Source organism: Sinocyclocheilus rhinocerous, unplaced genomic scaffold (genome assembly GCF_001515625.1).
Source record: "Sinocyclocheilus rhinocerous isolate Xijiao unplaced genomic scaffold, SAMN03320098_v1.1 scaffold231, whole genome shotgun sequence".
Lineage (NCBI taxonomy): Eukaryota > Metazoa > Chordata > Actinopteri > Cypriniformes > Cyprinidae > Sinocyclocheilus > Sinocyclocheilus rhinocerous.
In genome coordinates, this window is record NW_015640454.1 from 610,557 (window position 1) to 633,695 (window position 23,139).

Here is a 23,139-nt window from a genome sequence, read left to right on the forward strand (position 1 = left end):
TAATAATAATATATAATAATTTATTTTTGTATTCTCGTTACATCTAATATCTTAATGTAAATTAATAAATAAAAAAATATATATGCGTGTATATATATATAGTTTTTGTTTTAAATAATTTATTTTTGTATCATCGTGCTACATTTTACATTCTTAAAAAAGTAAATATTACATATAAATATATTTATCATAATATTTATTAATAAATAAAATAAATGTATAATAATTTAAAACAACTTTTTTTTATAAGGATGTCAAACATAGTGATACTTTGGTACTTACATGAGTGAAGATATTATAATGGCTGGTGTTATGTAGTGCGTGTGTTACCTCATAGTCCTGTGCTGTAGCCAGCTCTCATGTTTATAGTGGAGTTTCTCCAGATATTCCAGTGGAATTCCCTGTTCCTCGTCTCTTCCTCTCAAATACAATCGCTCCAAACACCTCTGTAACACAAAATGGTCTTGTTTACTCTTTTTCACAGCACAGCAGAATCACTTTAAAGGCCCCATCTGGGTTTGCGTTCATACTTCTGGTTTTGCCCGCAGGTAAATGATGCCGTCCAGCTCAATGTGCTTCCCAAACTGCTTATGCAGCCAGCTGTGCCAGTCCTGATAGATCGCCCACTCGGTTTCATTCACACACTCACTTTCATAGAGGTTAGAGGCAAAGATGTACCTGCAACACACCAATCAAAGTGATTAAAGTAAGCCGATTAGTTGATATTTCTATTTATTTGACTTTGTGACATAATGACGGTTGTATAACAATCACAGACCCTTCATCAACGAAAGGAGGAGATGCATTTCAGATGCATGTCCCGTTTGATAACGGATATTAATACCAGGTACAGTCTACCTGTCACTGTACACGGATCGTTCGAAGAACTGCACTGGATTCTCAGCCTCTCGCAGTTTTCCGTTGGTGGATCTGATCTGCGAGCGGATGCGGCTCATGCAGGCGTAACTCTGGAAGGTGTAGGCCCAGCGATCGGGCTTCTCGTACATCATCTGCAGCACATTTCCTCCACTCTTCTGAGAGGTGGTCAATTCCTGAACGTATACATACACGTTATATTGGTCTACATTTGTTAGGCATCAAATATTTGTATGACAATTCCACACAGAAATTCATAAGATAATTATATATACACACACACACACATATACAGTTGTGGCCAAAAGTATTGACAGTGACACAAATTTTGTGTTTTGCAAAATTTGCTACTTAAACTGTTGTGGTATTGGCAGTAACATAATCTAGAAACAATGTGAATAAACACTATAACAGCTTAAGCTGTAAATTTAGCAAAACACAAAATGTATGTCACTGCCAATACTTTTGGCCACGACTGTATATATATATATATATATATGTGTGTGTGTGTGTGTATAATGTATATATAATTAATTTTAAAATTATGTACTTAAAAAATGAATGCTTTTTCATCATTTTTGAAATAATTAGTTTTTTTATTTTATTGTTATTGATATTATTTTGTTTTCATTATTATTGTATCTAGAGAAGATACTACAGAGAAGATAAAAATTAAGAAATTAAGATTAATGAACAATAACAAAAAATTAAAAACATTGACAGTAAGTAAAATCAGCAAATATATATAAATATTGATTAATTCATTTTATTGTTTTTTTTTTTTGTATGTTTATTTTATATTCTAATTATTAATGGTCTATATACACATATATACCTACATCTTATATATGTATAGATTTATATACATAAATCATATAATATTATATATTGTTAAATTTTTTGTGTTTTTAAAGACTAAATATCCAATATTGATCAACATGGTAGAGTTAATTTACACATCCCAATTTTAAACCTGTTAAAAGGAATACAGGGTTATTATAGTTAGCTATTAAATACCATTTTAAAAAATTGTTACTTGAAATAAAATTTTAAAAATACATATTAAAAAAAAAAACTTTATTATTTTATTTCAGTTAGCTGCCGAGGCAACATTTCTTATTTTCACTTAATTTAACTTGATGTACTAAAACTAAAAAAATTATTCAAAACTATATAGACATTAAAAAAAATTAATGATCATTAAAAACAATAAAAAATATAAAAATAAAGAATAATTTAAAATATTAATAAAAACTATAATAGCATCCCTAAACTAAAATTCTAAAATAACACTGATGCAATAGTTTGCACAATGCAAGGACTGATAAACTCTTACTATAAAGACACATAACAGATATAGACATTATAAATCATCTGTTAAAGTGTGATTAGTCTGCTTCACAGAAAGCAAGGGGACAGTGACATTTAGAAAACGAATGTGCTAATATAGGTTTAATTGACTTCAGTAATGGGTCAAATGCCTTTCATGTCCACCGTGAGTCATAAAGACCAGCCTCTTGACACATTTAAAAGAGAGACAAGGCCTCTCCTGCAGGAAACATGAACTCCAATTAAGGTTTAATTGAACTAACAGTGTATTTCTCAGTAGTAAGTGTGTGAAGCAGCAGCTCTGTTTTGGTGGAGTGCTCAGCTGTCGAGGACTAAACCATCTGCTGATTCCCGGGGGACGACAGTGTTTGCCTGAGCCAGCGCTGGATTACAGGCCTGCTTATCATACTCAGACAATGCTGTAAACATGTAGTGTACAGTGACCACAAAAATATTGATACTTGTGTCTGAATGTCAGTGTAGATAACAAAACATCAAAGCAAGTGCCATCTGCACTCAGAAATGAGCCATGCTGGGAATTACTTTTAACAGAAAAGTGCTTGAAAAGGGTCACTTGGTTTGACATTTTGTTCTCCAATAAGACACTCATACAGATTTTATGAGTGAATTAATTATTTAATACATTTTGGGAGGTCGTAAAGAATTATATTTTTTTATATTACAATATAAAATGTGTATACTGATTATGTTTACAGTATTTTTGACTGTACCTCATGCTCGCTGTGGTGAGTTTGTACATTGCACCATCTAGCGATGGGTTCCGGTACTACCTCCCATTCTCGATCATGTTCATCCAGCAGGCGAACAAAAGTGGATTTACCTGCGGCTAGACCAGGAAAATCATATTTAAACACGTTAATAAACATTACAAGAATAAACGATAGAAATTTCTTCCGCAACAGCCAAAAAAACCTCTCAGAAAATGCAGGAAAAAGCCGTTAAGCAGGATACGAGATGTTTTACGACTATTGACAACCCAACTTCCGCTATTTTCTGACACTATTTTTAGATTTTAAAAAGCAAAATGCAAGCTTTTAATATGCAAAATATGCATTAAAACAAATATTTGTAAAATATGCATTAAAACAAATATTTTCAAAATATAATAATAAAAATCATGAATCATAACAGGAAATGTTCGTCAACGTCAAGGTTGTATCGAAACAGGATATATATATATATCAATAAATATTTATTTTCTTCATAAAAGTAAGAACAGTTATCGTATTAGCATAAATCTCTGTGAAAAGCAATTTTAACCTCGTAAAAGCTGGATTTGTAGCATTCAATGGTTATGTCCAGCAATGAAATAAGCTTACACTACTGACAAAAAACAACGAATGACTTACCAATGTTTCCTTCAATGGAGATGCGTTTCAGTCTTTTCTCCAGACTGTCGTTCAGAGGACTGGGACAGGCTCGTTTGGCAGTGGGAGACATTTTATCTTCATGCAATATTGCAGAAATGTACAATAACACTCGCTACAGTTACAGTCAGTTAGCAGAGAAACAGGCGGGACATTAAATTTTTAAATTCTGGCGCTTAAACTTCAAGCTCCTCCCACCGGAAACAGCTGCTCTCAAACCTCATGTGCTTTACATACACAACAACGCTTCATTATTATTACTTTAAAAATTCATGAGAACGAATGGCTGTAAAAAAAAATTAATATATATATATATATATAGTAATTTATAAAAACAATAAACAACATTAAAAGGTTCCTTTACCTGAAAACAGTTGTTTCATTTTACACACACATGCAGAAAATATAATATATAAATATAAAACATACATATACATAAAATGTTAAGAGAAGGGTTTTATTTGCTTTATGTACAGCAAAAATAACATCAGTGATATTTTTTTTATTCATGTAAACTAGAACAATATCAGGAAATCGTGTGCATGTATTTACATATCTAATCTACCCTAATTATGTTACAGTTCAGGGAAAATATATCCTCATTTCAGTGACAAAAAAGCTTTATAAATACTTCACATCTGTCTGATATTAATCAGCGGTTGGCACTGTTTCACACTATAGCATAGTCCAAACCATTAGAAGTAAAACTATTACATTCGTGAAACAATATAACTTCAAAATGTCCAAAGGAACGTAAATCTAAGGTTTTTAAAACAACCATAAAAGTGTTAATAGAAGAACGGAGATGAAAAATAAGTTAAAATGGAGATAAGAGAAGAAAAGCCCACAATCATTTACTTCAAAACCGAATGCTGAATATTTCTAATCTTAACAACTAATACAACCAAACAATAAAGATAAATTCATCAACGTACTGAATATTTCAGAACTGTATGAGTAAGTATATTTCGAATGGGTACAACTGAAATGCTTTAATAATTGAACAGGTTTAAATATTTAAGAAAGGTTTGGCAACCCAGTTGCACGAATTCAATGCTTTTACGACAAACTAACAAAACTGAAACCGCTTGAGCAAAACAAATATCTTATCAGAGACTCTGAGCTGTTATCATATATTTATTTTTGTCTCTTAGACGCATGGCAGAAGATATAAATTCAAGGCCAACACTTCCCATCAGCCATCTGGGTCCAACATGTCATATTTATTATTCAAAACCTGGCTCAAATACTTCATAGTGACCGATATTAAATATGAAATATATTGTGAAGAAACAAGCTCTGATATGGAACAATTTTGTCCAGTAACATCAGTGAAGACAAATAACAAGATCATTATTGCATAGGAAAACTGACTTAAGCTATTTAACTCCATCTTTTTTGCTGTCAGCATTACAGCATTGAAGAATCAAACGCAGCACTATGTAACTTTTTCTGTGTTCAAAATTTGCAAAATGTATATAATGAGCGAGTACATCATGAATTCATCTTCCAAACCGCGTTTTTGTCTTATTCCGAATCACTACGCTACACTTATAATAAGTACTTATATTTGGACTATTGTAGCCTGGTCGGGTCGTCGCCGCTGCGGAGTAACACATACCTGCGTGAATCGCCATAGACATAAACTGAGAAGTAGATCCGGTTGGAATGTTCTTCCGCGGGATGTGTGCAGTTCTGTTTATTAACCGCTAGAGCGCCAAAAGTTACATAGTGCTGCTTTAACATTCACACTAGCCAAAGAAAGCGAATCACCTCTTCACTGCTAACACAGGCACCATACCGGATCACTGTAGTCTGTACTAAGTTCAATTCTCATAGGACAAAATCCCTCCCTTTCAGTGACCGAACTAAACCAATAATGTGAAGGACTTGAAATCATATGTAACCATTTCATCAGGCAACATTTTGTCATCAAATGCCAAAAATCAGGTTTGATCCATTTAGAAATATTAGTATTGTGCCGTTCCTTCACTTCACTACGGTTAACCTAGCAGTGCTGTGGGGTTAAAATCATCAGTACAAAGCAAAAGATAGAAGAGAGAGTCAGAAGAGAGAGCAGGATCACGGTTTCTTCATTGTTAACTTATTTTCCCCTCCTTGTCTCAGTTTATCTGTCTTTTGTTGTGAGTTTCTCAATGAGCTCTTGAAGAGGCGCCAGCTCCTTGCGGTCGATCAAGTTAAACTCCTAAAAATGTACAAAATAATTTATTGAATTAACGTAAAAATTCAAGAATACAGTTCATAAGTTTAGAATTGGTAAGAATTTGTATCGTTTTTGAAAGAAGTCTCCAAGGCTGCATTTATTTGATCAAAAACACATTCAAAACAGTAATATTGTGAAATATTATTACAATCTAAAATAACCGTTTTTTTATTTGAATATATTGTAAAATGTATTAAAAATGTATTCCTGTGATCAAAGCTGAATTTTCAGCATCAATACTCCAGTCTTCAGTGTCACACGATCCTTCAGAAATCATTTTAATATGCTGATTTGCGGCTCAAGAAACATTTCTGATTATTATCAATGTTGAAAACAGTTGTGCTGCTTAATATTTTTGGGGAAAACAGCATTTATTTAAAGAAATCTTTTGTAACAATATTAATGTCTTTACTGTCACTTTTGATCAATTTAATGCATCCATCATGAATAAAAGTATTAATTTCTTCCAAAAAAAAAATTTGTTTCAATTAAGAGTTAATTGCAATATAGTTAGATGAGCAATGCAACAGCTAAAACACAAATTTATGACCATCACAAAAGCATTTTTACAGACAATATACACAAACTGCTGATCCCATATCATTTGAATACTATATTAAATGCAGCAAGTTGCTTGACAACTGTAAGAAGCCTACATTTAGACTAATACATTTGTTATTTTGATTATTATTAATTGCTATCTTTTATCAGATTGCTATTGCTGCCTTATAATAAAAGCTGTAAGCCACTTTTAGGCCATGCTTTCGGGACTCTGAAATACCTCTTGTGGTTTATTGCTTGTGCAGGCGCTTTTAAAGACGTTCATAATAAGAATAAAGCAGTGACAGCACCTGTACAAAGAAGATGAAGTGTTTGAAAGACGTGTTGAGGTGAGCTTCCTCCTGAAGCTGCATGACCGCGTCAAAGTGTTGATGATATATATGAGCATAAACTCTGAACAAACGCTTCAGGATGGTTTTGGCCACAACATTTTTATTAGTATCTCAATGAAACTAAAATATCTCTGCAGCAGGTACCTATTTTAGAAGGAAACAGGGTCTCGTCATCCAGCTGGTCTTGAACCCACGTCATCAGATAATCAATGTACTTGGGAGCCGAGCACTTTATAGGCTTCTTAATGTTGGTCCCATCTGCCCAGTGATACTCGTATCTAAAGGGAACGAGATGAGTAATACAGAGACAAAGAGAGACACGATCATTCATTCCTCACTGTCCAAACACACTCACTTTGGTCCTGCAGACATGAGCGGACAGCTGTCCTCCGAGCAGAAATCCGTGATGGTGCCGTACAGCATGTTAATCTGGTTAAAGAAATCCACCGCTGCAGAAACAACCAAACAGAAACATTTAACTTCATAATTATTTTGTGCATAATAAGAAGTTCTAATTTGTTTTCCATCTTTTTTGTTTGATTATTAATTGGTATTGGCACAGGCAGTCAGATGTTCTTGCTTCCACTGACGCACAAGATGCTCATGAACCATCTCAAATCATGCTGGAGCACATGATCATTAGGTTTTGTTCCTGTCGGTTCCGGTGCTGATGTCATTAGAAAGACAAATGAGATACTAAGACAATCGTGAAAGCCGTATTCATTTTTAAAACTTTCCACAATGATGATTATCCTCATTTTTCTTGACAAATTGTATCAGTTGCAAAGGAACACAAAACAGCAGCAATTTCACTAGAAGTCTCAAACTATTGGATCCTGCTGGATGTGTGTGCATGTTGGGGGAGGTGTGTTAGTAATTTTGCAATGGACTCAGGGTCTCTTGGGACTGACTGGGTGATCGGTCAGGACAGGATGGGTCCGGTTTGGTGTCATCAATAGGTCAAGGGTCAAAGTTGTTAAGAAGGTAATGAGAAAAGCAATTGAACACATAGAGAGAAACAAGAAAACCATCTGCAATAACAAAACACACTAGAAACAGAACAAATGAATCAGTTTGTGGGTGTGTGTGTGTGGGGATAATTAATAAATATGATGTCACTCTTGGTTCTTACTGTTGACAGCCACCCATTCATTCAGATCTTCTCCGTCAGGAAGCATGACGGCCATCCGCAGGTTCCCACTGCCCAGCGTGGCTTCAGCATGTTTGAGCAGCTCATACTGATGAGAACCTTCGGGAATATTCTTCTTCGGCTTAAACGTCTTAGACGAACGATTCCCGCTGGAGGAGATGGAACAGAAAATGCACTTAAAGGGAAAGGTCACCCAGAAATGAAAATTTGCCAAAACTTTGCTCACCCTCAGGCTATACAAGATGTCGATGAGTTCGTTTCTTCATCAGAACGGATTTGGAGAAATGTAGCATTACATCACTTGCTCAGCTCCTCTGCAGTGAATGGGTGCCGTCAGAATGAGTCTCCAAACAGCTGATAAAAACATCACAATAATCCACTCCAGTCCATCAGTGAATGTCTTGTGAAGAGAAAAGCTGAGTGTTTGTACAAAACAAATCCATTATTGAGGCGGTTTAACTTTAAACTGTTGCTTCTGTCCCAAAGTAAAAGTCCATAATTCATAAAAACACTTCCTCCAGTGTAAAAGTCTGGAGGACTTTTGTCCTCTCACAACAAAATCCACCGACATATTTGTTTAGAACTGTTTTGGACCATTTTCACTTAAACTGTGCTTGATCAGTGCATATTTCTCTCCTGATTAAGACTTTTTCAGTGGAGAAAGCAATACTACAGACAGAGGATAAAAATGTTTTAATGATGGATTTGTTTCTTACAAACAAGCAGCTTTTCGCTGCAAACGACATTAACTGATGGACTGGAGAGGTGTGGATTACTTGTGGATTATTGTGATGTTTTTATCAGCTGTTTGGACTCTCATTCTGACGGCACCCATTCACTGCAGAGGATACACTGGTGAGCAAGTGATGTAATGCTACATTTCTCCAAATCTGTTCTGATGAAGAAACAAACTCACCTACATCTTGTATGGCCTGAGGGTGAGTACATTTTCTTTCATTTCTTTAAAGAACGTCAAAATAGTCTATACGAAATACCGCCTAACCAGGATTGTTATAAGCACGTGTGTGTGTGTTATAATGTCACATTTTTTTACATATTTCTCATCTGATTTACAAAGCAAATCTTCAGACACAGACATGCAGTTTATCGGGTTCCAATCAAAGGATTACACACGCCACTCTGCATTTTTCAATTCAGCTTCAAAAACATCACAATGGCAATGACATCACATGTCTGCATTTGTTCTTAACTTCTCCGAAATCACATGCTTCCGGTGAACCATCACAAGCACTTCACAATAGTTTCCAAATGAAATCATTCTCAGCTGTTTTGAGGAGGCTGGTTTTCTTATGACGGACTTCTCTAATGGTTCTAGGCACCCTTATCAGTAAATTCAATTTCAGAATGATGCATCATAACAAACAACTCCTGCCAAGACTTCAGATTACAGAATCAGATGTTCTGCATTTGAGATTTCCTCACTCTCTTCCTCTTGTAAGAGGCAAACATGTTTTTAAAAGTAATTACAGAGAAAGCACATACACCCTGTTCCCTCCCAAAATGATGCGATTAGAATGATGCAATGCTGTTAAACTGAATTAATCATCATTTTGGGTGGATAAAAACATTTTTGTCGTTTAAAAAGTAATTCATATGACAGTTGCACTGCCTGCTAACAATTGCATTTCATGCAATTTCATCAACAGCTCAGCTTCTCAGCATACAGCCTGTGTTCAGAAGATTTTCCAACTTTGGATGCATCACAGGCTTTGCACACCATGCAACTCTCTGATACAAAATGACACACAATGTGCTTTTTGAAGAGCACAGTGTGAAACAAACATGCATTACATAAGATCTGCCCCACTTCCAGTCCAGCACATCAGAGAGCCAAGAAACCGGGACAAATGTGCCAGAATCGGGCTGATCTCGATACCGAAGCATTTGCGTGAAAAATGCCCAATTTTAACGCAACTGTCAAGTTGACACATTTAACGAACTGCACGCGCAGAACTGAGGTCAATTCGGTTCAAAAACTCAACCAGCTCTTTAGCGAGACGAGCTAAAGGAGTAAACTGATACTTATCTATAAATATTCATCTAAATCACAGAGTCAAACTCACAATAAGAAGCTCATGGTCTCCTGTCTGTCCGGTTCAGAGTTCTGCTGCTGGTCCCTGCGCGAGGCTCGGCTTCGTGTAGCGCAGAGACACCTGGCAACAAACTTCCCACAGCCGCTGAAAATCTAATATGATCTGTAGATCTGTAAACCACGTCACATTGAGTAAATACAGGGTGAAGGCCGACATGTGTTTTGGAGATCTGTGTTAAAGCTAAACCCCAAGATCTCGCGATAGTTCGATTCGCTGACGTCAGCCTTTTTTTCCGATTGGGCTTTTATTTATTTATTTATTTGTTAATTAATCAGAGAACAATAACATTATACAACCGAATAGATAGATAGATAGATAGTTTATATTATGTTACATTTATTACATTTTTCTACTCACTATAGTACTCTTAGATGTAGTATTTCTTTCTTTCTTTCTTTAATTCAAATTATATATTATTTTATTTTAATATTTTGATGTATTTACTTTAATTTGTTAGTGTTCGTTTTTGTTTTAAAGAAAACAAGCAGTTAGTAAATAAATAGAGTGCAAGTCTAAAAGGGGCAAGTTGTTTTTGTTTAGCAGTAGTAGTAGACGGTATTAAAAGTATTAGACTGTATTAAAACGGTATCAAAGTTGTGCTGTCGAACACTTTTAAACACATACCTAACTGACTGTAATTGTGCGTAAACTATAGTCCTGACTGCGCAAATGCTGTTGCGTTTGATGCTCCTGACGCTCCATACGCGCAGTGACGCATTATTGGCTCCGCCCACAATGCAACGCAGACCAGGGAACCTCCAAGACAAGAGGAGCAAAAGCTCTACTAAATTAAACTGACATTACGCCGAGGATTATTTTACTCTGAGGACACCGATTCAGCGGCCCGTTTTGACTCGAGATTTTTTCAAGAAGACGAAATTCGACAGCGATCCTGAGAGGTTTGGATTTTGATGTGTTGCTGCCTTCTGCCTCTATAACACCATAATAAGACCAGATAAATAACGCCACACCAGTGTCCTTTCAGCATTATTTTGTATCCAGGACGATTTAAAAATCTATTTTTTTCAGTGATATTTTTGAATGGCGATTGTTTGATAACTTTATTACGCAATTTGTTTATTCGGTTGACATTACAATCAGTTGTACTTTCCAGCCATTGTCCTCGTCGGGGAAAAAGCGACGCCCTCAGGCCGCCGCTGGTACTGCAGGTGCCGGTGAGTTGTAAGTGAGACGCCGGGAGTCTGAATAATTTAACGGTGGAAAATGAGCTCAGAGGAGGCGGCAGCTCCAACTAAAACCGGCACAGATGACGATGGCATGTCCTGGTGGTACCGCTGGATCTGCAAACTGGCCGGTGTCTTGGGTGGCATATGTGAGTATCATCACACTTGGGTGGCATATGTGAGTATCATCACACGTGATTGTGGCCATATGGCTGTTTAAAGCAGAATAACTGCATCAGCATTGTGTGTTTCCGCACGCAGCGGCTCCTGATAGACAGGTGTGTCCCTGTGTGATGGTATTTGAAACCTTTCCAACAAGGATACTGTTACACCCAACACAGTCACATGTCATGTGCTGGACTTCTAGTGGTTTCACATCCTTGACTATAGCATATCAAAATAAGCAAAGATGATGTCAAGATGTTCATAATGACATCACTTCCTTAGAGGGTTTTCAATGTTTTAGATGCCCCCCAAATATTATCTGCTATGTGTGAGGGACCTCAATTTAAAAGGCAGTGTTTTACGTATAAAGATTCAATTTATACTGTGAAAAATTATTATAAATATGTGTGAAACATTATTTAAAATTATTTATATATATATATAATTAGTTCTGTTGTTACATTTATTAAAATGTTCTACTCACTAAAGTGCTGAACTATTAAATGTAGTATTTATTTATTTAAATCAAATTATATATTATTTTTATTTATTTATTTATTTTAATCAAACTTATTTAAATAAAAGTATTATTTTTTAATCAAACTTATTTTAATTAAATTTTATAAAATTTTTATTTTAATCTGTTTATTTATTTTAATTAAATTTTATATTATTTTTTATTTTAATCTACTTATTTATTTTAATCAATTTATACATTATTTTCATTTTAATCTATGTATTTAATTTACTCTAACTCATTTATTTAAATCAAAATATATTTTCTTTTTATTTTGATATTTATTATTTATTTTAATCAAACATATATTTATTTTGTTTAAGTTTATTTTCATTTTTTTAAACTGATTTTCTCAAAACTTTTCGACAGACCCCTCCCTGCATGATATAATATAGGTGAACCATATTATTGATTATTATCAATCACTATATCATATAGACCAGCATATGCTCATCAATTTGGGATGAAGGCAAACCATGATGTTTTCGTCCTTCTCTGTTAATCAATGCACTCAATGAGATCATTGCTTTGAACAAAGACATGGCTAATCAATCACACCTTCAGACAGTGACTCATAGAAAACCTGTAGAAATTCTGTCATGGAGATTCAACACCTACAAACAAGTAGTTATGGTTCCAGGGTTATACTTGGAGTACCAAATACATTGGTATACGAAATACAGTAATCCTTCAATATTATGTATTGTGTGTGAGGGAAATGAGTTTGTGATTTAAGCACTTTTAATACATCATTTAGTGGTATATGCTGAGATTTGAGTTGTAAACTCACTGTGAGATGCTGGAGTGGTTTGTATGAGCTCTTTTTTGTAGACACTGTCATGGTAACACAGGTGTCATAGCAACTGCAATTTACTCTTCTCTTGCTCGTTTCTTTCTCATCTTTTTGTTCTGTCATGTCTTTTGTTAGGGATCACCGTGTGTTATGAACCGATAACAATAACAATATCTCTCTCTCTCTCTAGTGCAGGGGTTTTCAATCCTTTAGGTGCCACACTCACCCAAATATGATCTTTAACAACCATCTGTATAGTTTATTATTTATACTGTGAAAAATGTTTACTGTGAAAGTTTTTTTTTTTTTAGTCTATACGAAATACCGCCTAACCAGGATTGTTATAAGCACGTGTGTGTGTGTTATAATGTCACATTTTTTTACATATTTCTCATCTGATTTACAAAGCAAATCTTCAGACACAGACATGCAGTTTATCGGGTTCCAATCAAAGGATTACACACGCCACTCTGCATTTTTCAATTCAGCTTCAAAAACATCACAATGGCAATGACATCACATGTCTGCATTTGTTCTTAACTTCTCCGAAATCACATGCTTCCGGTGAACCATCACAAGCACTTCACAATAGTTTCCAAATGAAATCATTCTCAGCTGTTTTGAGGAGGCTGGTTTTCTTATGACGGACTTCTCTAATGGTTCTAGGCACCCTTATCAGTAAATTCAATTTCAGAATGATGCATCATAACAAACAACTCCTGCCAAGACTTCAGATTACAGAATCAGATGTTCTGCATTTGAGATTTCCTCACTCTCTTCCTCTTGTAAGAGGCAAACATGTTTTTAAAAGTAATTACAGAGAAAGCACATACACCCTGTTCCCTCCCAAAATGATGCGATTAGAATGATGCAATGCTGTTAAACTGAATTAATCATCATTTTGGGTGGATAAAAACATTTTTGTCGTTTAAAAAGTAATTCATATGACAGTTGCACTGCCTGCTAACAATTGCATTTCATGCAATTTCATCAACAGCTCAGCTTCTCAGCATACAGCCTGTGTTCAGAAGATTTTCCAACTTTGGATGCATCACAGGCTTTGCACACCATGCAACTCTCTGATACAAAATGACACACAATGTGCTTTTTGAAGAGCACAGTGTGAAACAAACATGCATTACATAAGATCTGCCCCACTTCCAGTCCAGCACATCAGAGAGCCAAGAAACCGGGACAAATGTGCCAGAATCGGGCTGATCTCGATACCGAAGCATTTGCGTGAAAAATGCCCAATTTTAACGCAACTGTCAAGTTGACACATTTAACGAACTGCACGCGCAGAACTGAGGTCAATTCGGTTCAAAAACTCAACCAGCTCTTTAGCGAGACGAGCTAAAGGAGTAAACTGATACTTATCTATAAATATTCATCTAAATCACAGAGTCAAACTCACAATAAGAAGCTCATGGTCTCCTGTCTGTCCGGTTCAGAGTTCTGCTGCTGGTCCCTGCGCGAGGCTCGGCTTCGTGTAGCGCAGAGACACCTGGCAACAAACTTCCCACAGCCGCTGAAAATCTAATATGATCTGTAGATCTGTAAACCACGTCACATTGAGTAAATACAGGGTGAAGGCCGACATGTGTTTTGGAGATCTGTGTTAAAGCTAAACCCCAAGATCTCGCGATAGTTCGATTCGCTGACGTCAGCCTTTTTTTCCGATTGGGCTTTTATTTATTTATTTATTTGTTAATTAATCAGAGAACAATAACATTATACAACCGAATAGATAGATAGATAGATAGTTTATATTATGTTACATTTATTACATTTTTCTACTCACTATAGTACTCTTAGATGTAGTATTTCTTTCTTTCTTTCTTTAATTCAAATTATATATTATTTTATTTTAATATTTTGATGTATTTACTTTAATTTGTTAGTGTTCGTTTTTGTTTTAAAGAAAACAAGCAGTTAGTAAATAAATAGAGTGCAAGTCTAAAAGGGGCAAGTTGTTTTTGTTTAGCAGTAGTAGTAGACGGTATTAAAAGTATTAGACTGTATTAAAACGGTATCAAAGTTGTGCTGTCGAACACTTTTAAACACATACCTAACTGACTGTAATTGTGCGTAAACTATAGTCCTGACTGCGCAAATGCTGTTGCGTTTGATGCTCCTGACGCTCCATACGCGCAGTGACGCATTATTGGCTCCGCCCACAATGCAACGCAGACCAGGGAACCTCCAAGACAAGAGGAGCAAAAGCTCTACTAAATTAAACTGACATTACGCCGAGGATTATTTTACTCTGAGGACACCGATTCAGCGGCCCGTTTTGACTCGAGATTTTTTCAAGAAGACGAAATTCGACAGCGATCCTGAGAGGTTTGGATTTTGATGTGTTGCTGCCTTCTGCCTCTATAACACCATAATAAGACCAGATAAATAACGCCACACCAGTGTCCTTTCAGCATTATTTTGTATCCAGGACGATTTAAAAATCTATTTTTTTCAGTGATATTTTTGAATGGCGATTGTTTGATAACTTTATTACGCAATTTGTTTATTCGGTTGACATTACAATCAGTTGTACTTTCCAGCCATTGTCCTCGTCGGGGAAAAAGCGACGCCCTCAGGCCGCCGCTGGTACTGCAGGTGCCGGTGAGTTGTAAGTGAGACGCCGGGAGTCTGAATAATTTAACGGTGGAAAATGAGCTCAGAGGAGGCGGCAGCTCCAACTAAAACCGGCACAGATGACGATGGCATGTCCTGGTGGTACCGCTGGATCTGCAAACTGGCCGGTGTCTTGGGTGGCATATGTGAGTATCATCACACTTGGGTGGCATATGTGAGTATCATCACACTTGGGTGGCATATGTGAGTATCATCACACGTGATTGTGGCCATATGGCTGTTTAAAGCAGAATAACTGCATCAGCATTGTGTGTTTCCGCACGCAGCGGCTCCTGATAGACAGGTGTGTCCCTGTGTGATGGTATTTGAAACCTTTCCAACAAGGATACTGTTACACCCAACACAGTCACATGTCATGTGCTGGACTTCTAGTGGTTTCACATCCTTGACTATAGCATATCAAAATAAGCAAAGATGATGTCAAGATGTTCATAATGACATCACTTCCTTAGAGGGTTTTCAATGTTTTAGATGCCCCCCAAATATTATCTGCTATGTGTGAGGGACCTCAATTTAAAAGGCAGTGTTTTACGTATAAAGATTCAATTTATACTGTGAAAAATTATTATAAATATGTGTGAAACATTATTTAAAATTATTTATATATATATATAATTAGTTCTGTTGTTACATTTATTAAAATGTTCTACTCACTAAAGTGCTGAACTATTAAATGTAGTATTTATTTATTTAAATCAAATTATATATTATTTTTATTTATTTATTTATTTTAATCAAACTTATTTAAATAAAAGTATTATTTTTTAATCAAACTTATTTTAATTAAATTTTATAAAATTTTTATTTTAATCTGTTTATTTATTTTAATTAAATTTTATATTATTTTTTATTTTAATCTACTTATTTATTTTAATCAATTTATACATTATTTTCATTTTAATCTATGTATTTAATTTACTCTAACTCATTTATTTAAATCAAAATATATTCCAATTTTATTTTGGTCTATTTATTTATTTTAATCAAACATGTATATTTATTTATTTGGTTTAATTTTATTTTTATTTTCATTTTTTTAGACTGATTTTCTCAAAACTTTTCCACAGACCCCAGAAAACCCCTGCATGATATAATATAGGTGAACCATATTATTGATTATTATCAATCACAATATCATATAGACCAGCATATGCACATCATTTTGTCTCACTCCGTTAATCAATACATTCGATCAGATCATTGCTTTCAACAAAGACATGTTTAATCAATCACGCCTTCAGACAGTGCCTCTCATAGAAAACCCATAGAAATTCTGTCATGGAGAATCAACACCTACAAATAAGTACCATAGTTATGCTTCCAGGGTTATACCGTAGTATTCTTGGAGTACCATGCAGATGTATTGGTATATGAATATTCTTCAGTATTATGTATTAAAGTGCAGGAAATGAGTTCATATATAGTGATTAAAGCGCATTTAATCCATCATGTAGTGATAAATATGATGAGATTCTCTGAGACTGGCCGGTGCTACTCTGAGATGCTGGAGTGGTTTGTTGGAGCTCTTTTTGTAGACACTGTCATGGTAACACAGGTGTCATAGCTGCAACTTTCTCTTCTCTTGCTCTTTTCTTTCTCATCCTTTTGTTCTGTTGTGGCTTTTGTTGGGGATCACCATGTGTTATGAATAACACAATATCTCTCTTTCTAGTGCAGGGGTTTTCAATCCTTTAGGTGCTTTAGACTCCCAGATACGATCTTCATCCTAACATTTAACAGTCATCTATTTAGTTTCTTGTTTATACTGTGAAAAATAAATACTATAAATATATCTAAAATATTATTTGCACAATATCTAGTTTCTGTTAAGTTACATTACTGAGTTTTAATTTTTTTCCCCGTTCTTTTACGTATTTTACATTGTTTTTCTACTCATAGTACTGTTAGATTTATTATTTATTTACATATTCATGTTAATCAATTTTTTTTATTTAAATCTTATTTGTATTATTTCTTTGTACAATAAAAAATAATATTAAAATAAATAAATATTAGATTTAAAAAAAAAATATATATATATAATAATATATATATATATATAATATTATTATTATTCTAATATTTTTTTATTTTAATATTTTTTTTTTGTTTGAAATGGCTTCTCCAGTGCAAACACATCCTGTCTGTCTCTGACTGTATTCTGATATTGAGTGATTTAGCTACAGGCGGATATACTTAATCGCTTCTGTAATATTCTGTTCAGTATTATTCATTAGACACAAAGATTGAGCTTACACTAGATCTGAACACACACACACTGTTGTACCAGCAGTACTCTGTGTGTGTGTGTGTGTGTGTGTGTGTCAGCTGGCATCAATAGTTCTCTGTTCTCTTCTACATATGCTGAGACACAGATGACAGAAGCAGCTGCTCGTCAAACTCAACAAAAGCTTGCGTTCCATCCAGTCAACCAGCTGCTCCTTCCCGTGGGTTTTTGAATGTTCTGTTTCTGAACAAAGTATAACAAGTTCCTGAAGCAGCCATTAAATAAACGTACATGCTCAGGTCCTGATCTGAAACCTCCATTAGGACCGGGAGATTAATCTTTAGCATTAATCACAATGTTTTTATTGTCCAGATGACAAATATAGATGTTCTTTTCAAAACCGTAACACTTTTCTGTCTTTTTTCTAGCATGTGCATCCATGGGCATCTGGAACTGCGTGACTGTGAATCCGTTAAACATCGCGGCTGGAGTTTGGATGGTGTAAGAAATTACATTTCAGTTCATTCATTCAGTGTTCTTTAATGTAGTATATAAGCCATTCAGAAGATGAACTATCTCTTCTTTTTCCCCTCAGGCTGACGGCGTTTGTGTTGTTCCTGTGTGAGGTGCCCTTCTGCTGTCAGTTCGTTGAGTTTGCGAATGCTATTGCGGCGCGTGCAGACCGTCTGAAGCCCTGGCAGAAAGCACTGTTTTACTGTGGGTGAGTGCAGCTTACAGTTGTTCCCTTCACTGGATAGTCAATGTTATTATGTAACTAATACATATTTCGTCCCCTTGGAATTACAAGGTCCTATCTGAAATTTTTGTCAAAATTGAGTTATTCACATATTCTTATTCTGTGACAACTTATTTACATTATGCGATAGATTCTGTAATGTTGTGTACATTTTGGGACTTTTTTATTTAAAAAAACAAGAAGGTTCTATCTAAACAGTCGAAAGGAATGCAAAAACTTTGAAGCTCAATATCTCAAAACTACTCGGAATGCAGATAGAACCTTATGATTCCAAGGGGACGATTTACTGTGAAAAAAAAAGTGGTCTTTATCCAGGGGACACATGGCAACTCTGAAAGCTAAACCATCCACTGAGCTGTTTTTGTCTTATAGGAGAAATTTGTACACAACAGGTGTAACTGTCTAAACCAATTAATCGGAATGCAAATGTCAGTGCAACCCAATGATGTGTGTAAAATGATAAAATAAAAGCCTTATCCTTTAATGACGTCAGTAAATGTTAGTGTAACGTAGTATTAATCTTTAATTCATGATTAAAGGGGTCATATGATGCTTTTTAAAAGATCATTATTTTGTGTATTTGGTGTAACAGAATATGTTGACATGCTTTAATGTTCAAAAAACACATTATTTTTCAAATACTGTACATTATTGTAGGTCCTCTATGCTCCGCCTCTCTCAAACTACTAACTGTGGTTACTGAAACCACGCCTTCTTTCTTTGCGTGCACATTTGGGCAGCATTATGCAAATATTTCCACATAGTGAGGTAGATATGTGGGGGTGTGTTAGAACGAGCCGTTTTAGGGGGGCGTGGCAGAGTCTTAACTTTGATAAAGAATATCTCTTTGGTTTTGAGACTTTAGTCTTTGCAACTTCAGGGATCTTATCTATGCACAATCAGCTTGTAACACTCCAAAGAGAAAGGAAAACTTGAAATCGCATCATATGACCCCTTTAATAAATATTCTACATTACATTAGTTTCTTTTAAGTTTCTATGAAGTTACATTATGATGTTTTTCTACTCATTGTAGTACTGTATATTTATTTATTTAAATCTTTTTTTTTTCCTTTGTTTATTTTTACATTTGTACACTGTTTTAACTAATGTAAACTAATATTAATGTATTATGAACAAATATGAATTTAATATGAACTATAATATACACTTCAGAGGTTTGGGGTTGATAAGATTTTTTTAATGTAGTCTCTTCTGCTCAACAAGGCTGCATTTATTAGATCAAAAATCCAGTAAAAACAGTAATACTGTGCAATATTATTACAATCCAAACTAACTGTTTTCTATGTGAATATATTGTAAAAATGTAATTTATTCCTGTGATCAAAGCTGAATTTTCAGCATCATTACTCCAGTCTTCAGTGTCACATGATCTTCAGAAATCATTCTAATATGCTGATTTGCTGCTCAAGAAATATTTCTGATTATTATTATCAATGTTGAAAACAGTTGTGCTGCTTCATATTTTTGTGGAAACTGTGATACGTTGTTTTCAGGAATCTTTGATATTTAGAAAGTTTAAAAGAACCGCATTTATTTGAAATAGAAACCATTCGTAACATTATAAATATCTTTACTGTAATCGCTGATCAATTTAATGCAGCCTTGCTGAATAAAATATTAATTTCCGTAAAAAAAAAAAATGTACTGACCCCAAACCTTGAAACAGTAGTGTATTTATTATTGTTAGGGTTTTTTTGTTATTTTTGGATCAGAATTAACGCTGATTTCTCTTTCTCCCTCAGGATGGCGCTGTTTCCCGTCTTTCTGAGTTTTTCCATCACAACTCTGTTTGGTAACGCCATCGCTTTTGCTTCAGGAGTGCTGTACGGACTCGCATCCCTTGGAAAGAAGTGAGGGCATTTTTGCATTTAGTTGCTCACACAACAAAGCATTTCTTCACTGAGTAACCTTTCATTATACGTTTTGCCATTATTGACGACAACATGATGGAGGATCGTGCTCTTTCTGTGTTTCAGAGGTGAAGCGGTGAGCTACGCTAGATTGCAGCACCAAAAACAGGGCGACGAAGAGAAACTGACAGGAACGACAGACGGTTCAGTGCCGTGAAGCTCGTCTCTTCACCTCCTCTACCTCCGTTGCGTCCTTTCCCTCTCTTTTCCCTTTCACGTGACTAGACGCTTTACCTGTCACAGTTTGTTGGGATGTATTTAAGCTAACCTTTGACCTCTGACAGCGTGAGTCAGTCAGGACAAATCAGTTCTCTGGTTGTTTGTGTAGGATTTATTTAATAAAATGGGTTTTAAGTGAATTGTTTCAATTGCACTCTCATGCACTTTTTTTTTTTTTTTTTTTAAGTATTTATTTTATTTTCATCCTTCTTTATAAAAACTGACGTATTTTATGTTTCACTTTACTAAACCCAAAGCTGGAGTGCAAATTAACTTCAGCGACCGTCTCCGTCTCTCGTAACAAACCACCTCAACACCAGCGCAGGGAACTGGAATTTTTGGCCATTGGGATTTTCTCCCAGAATTCTTTGTTCCGAAACATTTGTGACAAGTAAATCTTTTAAAAGAACAAACAAACTTGTATTTTAATGTGTAGGCATGGTAAAAAAAAAAAAGGTGTTTCAGCGATTTCAGGCCCTCTGCAGGGATTAAAACAAAGTGTGTTTGTGCGTTTTTGTACCTCTAACAGGCCTTTACCCAGAATCCTTTGCTGTAGCATGTTTGGTGTTCATAAGAAACGGTGGAATGTAATTTTGCTATGCGCTGCTTTAAAATCTCGCAGTCACTTCCTTTAATTGATATTTGGTGAAAGAGTGTCTTTGAGAGTCTGATCTGCGCTCGTTAATCAGGTCGGACGCCGTATTAAATTTAACACGGATGAAAACAAGGCTGTGAGGGACAGACTTACACTCTTTACAACGGCAAGCACTGTATAAAGGTCCTAAATCACGAACGTTTTTGTGTAAAGATGTTTCATCAGCTGAACAATCGGTTTGTTGCTAAACAGCAGTAAAATCTATTGAACGCTGTAATTAAAGGAGTAGTTAACTTCCAGAACAAAAATGTACAGATAATGTACTCACCCCCTTGTCATCCAAGATGTTCATGTCTTTCTTTCTTCAGTCGTAAAGAAATTATGTTTTTTGAGGAAAACATTTAAGGATTTCTCTCCATATAATGGACTTCTATGGTGCTCCTGAGTTTGAACTTCCAAAATGCAGTTTAAATGCAGCTTCAAAAGGCTCTAAACGATCCCAGTCGAGGAAGAAGGGTCTTATCTAGCGAAACGATGGTTATTTTCTAAAAAAAATTATCATTTATATACTTTTTAATCTCAAAACGCTTGTCTAGCTCTGCGTGAACTGTTTTTTCCTGTTCATGACAGTTAGGGTATGTCTAAAAACTCCCATCTCATTTTCTCCTCCAACTTCAAAATCATCCTACATTGCTGTTTTACCTTTTTTTATAAAGGGCGTTTAAAAACGGTTAAAAAGTATATACATTTTAATTTGTTTTTTATAAAATAACCGATCGTTTGGCTAGATAAGACCCTTCTTCCTCGACTGGGGTCGTTTAGAGCCATTTGAAGCTGCATTTAAACTGCATTTTGGAAGTTCAAACTCAGGGGCACCATAGAAGTCCATTATATGGAGAGAAATCCTGAAATGTTTTCCTCAAAAAACATAATTTCTTTACGACTGAAGAAAGAAAGACATGAACATCTTGGATGACAAGGGGGTGAGTACATTATCTGTACATTTTTGTTCTGGAAGTGAACTACTCCTTTAAGTCCCTCACAGCCTCATTTTCATTCCTGTCAGCTGCCCTGACTGAAGTCTGTTTAAAAGCTCGTGTGAGTGTTTTATGAATGATGAGGTTAATTTCAAGCGGTTTACCTTCCGTCTTCAGGAACTTGCGTGTGTTTCTATCTTTCCTCTCAAGCCTTGCGTCTCTCACTGCACTGAAGAAGGGCTTCTTTTCTGGAATAAAAGTGACGTGTTGTTTACTTGTTTCTGCATCTATCTGAGCCAGTCTCAGCACTGACCGCTGGTATGAAAGCCAAAGGTACAAACTACAAGATAAAAGAACTATAGTGTGGAGGTCAGAGGTCATGTTCTTACCTTAGTGTTCACACTGTTACTGCCTTTTGTCTTTTAAAGGGTGAATTTCATGAAATCTGTCAAGTACGTCTGGATCATATTTCACCCACAAATCTTTTTTTTTTTCATGACAATTAAGCACATTTATTTCAATTTAAATACAACCATTGTACTACAGGAATAGAACTATGAGAATTCAAATAAATCATGGTTGGAATGTTACAATTATTTGCTTAATTGTCATTACGTTGCAATGCAGAAATGAAAATGCATTTTCACAATGTAAAATAAACATGAATTTTTCCTTTTGGTTTTAGGGTGAAATGTATGGAAGCCCGTTTCCACTACAGAATGAAAAGATAAAAAGGGTAATTGCATTTTTTTTTTTTTTTAAATCTCACAATTCTGAGTTCAGACTTTTTTGCGGGTTTATATCAGAATTGTAAGAATTGCGAGGTATAAACTCGCAATTATGAGATATAAACTCAGTTGTGAGATAAAAAGAAAATTACCTTTAATATTTTTTATTCTGTGGTGGAAAAAAAACAATTGTGAGACATAAACTTTTTTTATTGCAAGGACAAAAGTCAGTTTAAATCTAGTTTTTTTTCTCAATTAAAAAAAAAAAAGTCGCATGGCAGAATCAGGCTTCCATATAAATGTGATCCGGGCACGTTTGTGAGATTCATCCTTTTAGATGCTCACATGCTTTTATGAAATACTTTTTAAAATAATTTGTTTCCAATTAACTTGTAACAATAGCTTGTAAACTAGTTCA

General features: G+C 35.1%; 2 protein-coding genes and 1 pseudogene across 2 annotated transcripts in view; 1 reads left to right on the plus strand and 2 right to left on the minus strand.

Moving 5' to 3' along the window:
• The window catches only part of LOC107752943 (deoxycytidine kinase-like), a 4,802-nt gene extending 969 nt beyond the window's left edge, over window positions 1-3,833 (minus strand). Inside the window, exons 1-5 of the mRNA XM_016569026.1 lie at window positions 3,576-3,833; window positions 2,937-3,052; window positions 859-1,052; window positions 531-678; window positions 331-446 (exon numbers count right to left, since the gene is read on the minus strand). Of these exons, the coding sequence (XP_016424512.1) occupies window positions 331-446; window positions 531-678; window positions 859-1,052; window positions 2,937-3,052; window positions 3,576-3,666 (665 nt within the window). The 5' untranslated portion in view covers window positions 3,667-3,833. The remainder of the gene's footprint in view (window positions 1-330; window positions 447-530; window positions 679-858; window positions 1,053-2,936; window positions 3,053-3,575) is intronic.
• A 1,439-nt stretch (window positions 3,834-5,272) lies between these two features.
• Window positions 5,273-10,102, minus strand: LOC107752944 (MOB kinase activator 1B-like; annotated as a pseudogene).
• Window positions 10,103-14,713: 4,611 nt separating this feature from the next.
• On the plus strand, window positions 14,714-21,352 carry cacfd1 (calcium channel flower domain containing 1). Its single transcript, XM_016569027.1, has 6 exons — window positions 14,714-14,976; window positions 15,192-15,410; window positions 17,941-18,013; window positions 18,108-18,233; window positions 20,035-20,142; window positions 20,269-21,352. The coding sequence occupies exons 2-6, from the start codon at window positions 15,302-15,304 to the stop codon at window positions 20,357-20,359; spliced, it is 507 nt and encodes a 168-aa protein (XP_016424513.1). The 5' UTR covers window positions 14,714-14,976; window positions 15,192-15,301; the 3' UTR covers window positions 20,360-21,352.
• Window positions 21,353-23,139: the final 1,787 nt, after the last annotated feature.

Bases quoted from the DNA above. Each gene is read 5' to 3' on its own strand.
- cacfd1 (XM_016569027.1), top strand. From the start codon at position 15,302: ATGAGCTCAGAGGAGGCGGCAGCTCCAACTAAAACCGGCACAGATGAC. The intron at 15,411-17,940 runs GTGAGTATCATC...TCTTTTTTCTAG, and splicing joins CGGTGTCTTGGGTGGCATAT to CATGTGCATCCATGGGCATC. The intron at 18,014-18,107 runs GTAAGAAATTAC...TTTTCCCCTCAG, and splicing joins GCGGCTGGAGTTTGGATGGT to GCTGACGGCGTTTGTGTTGT.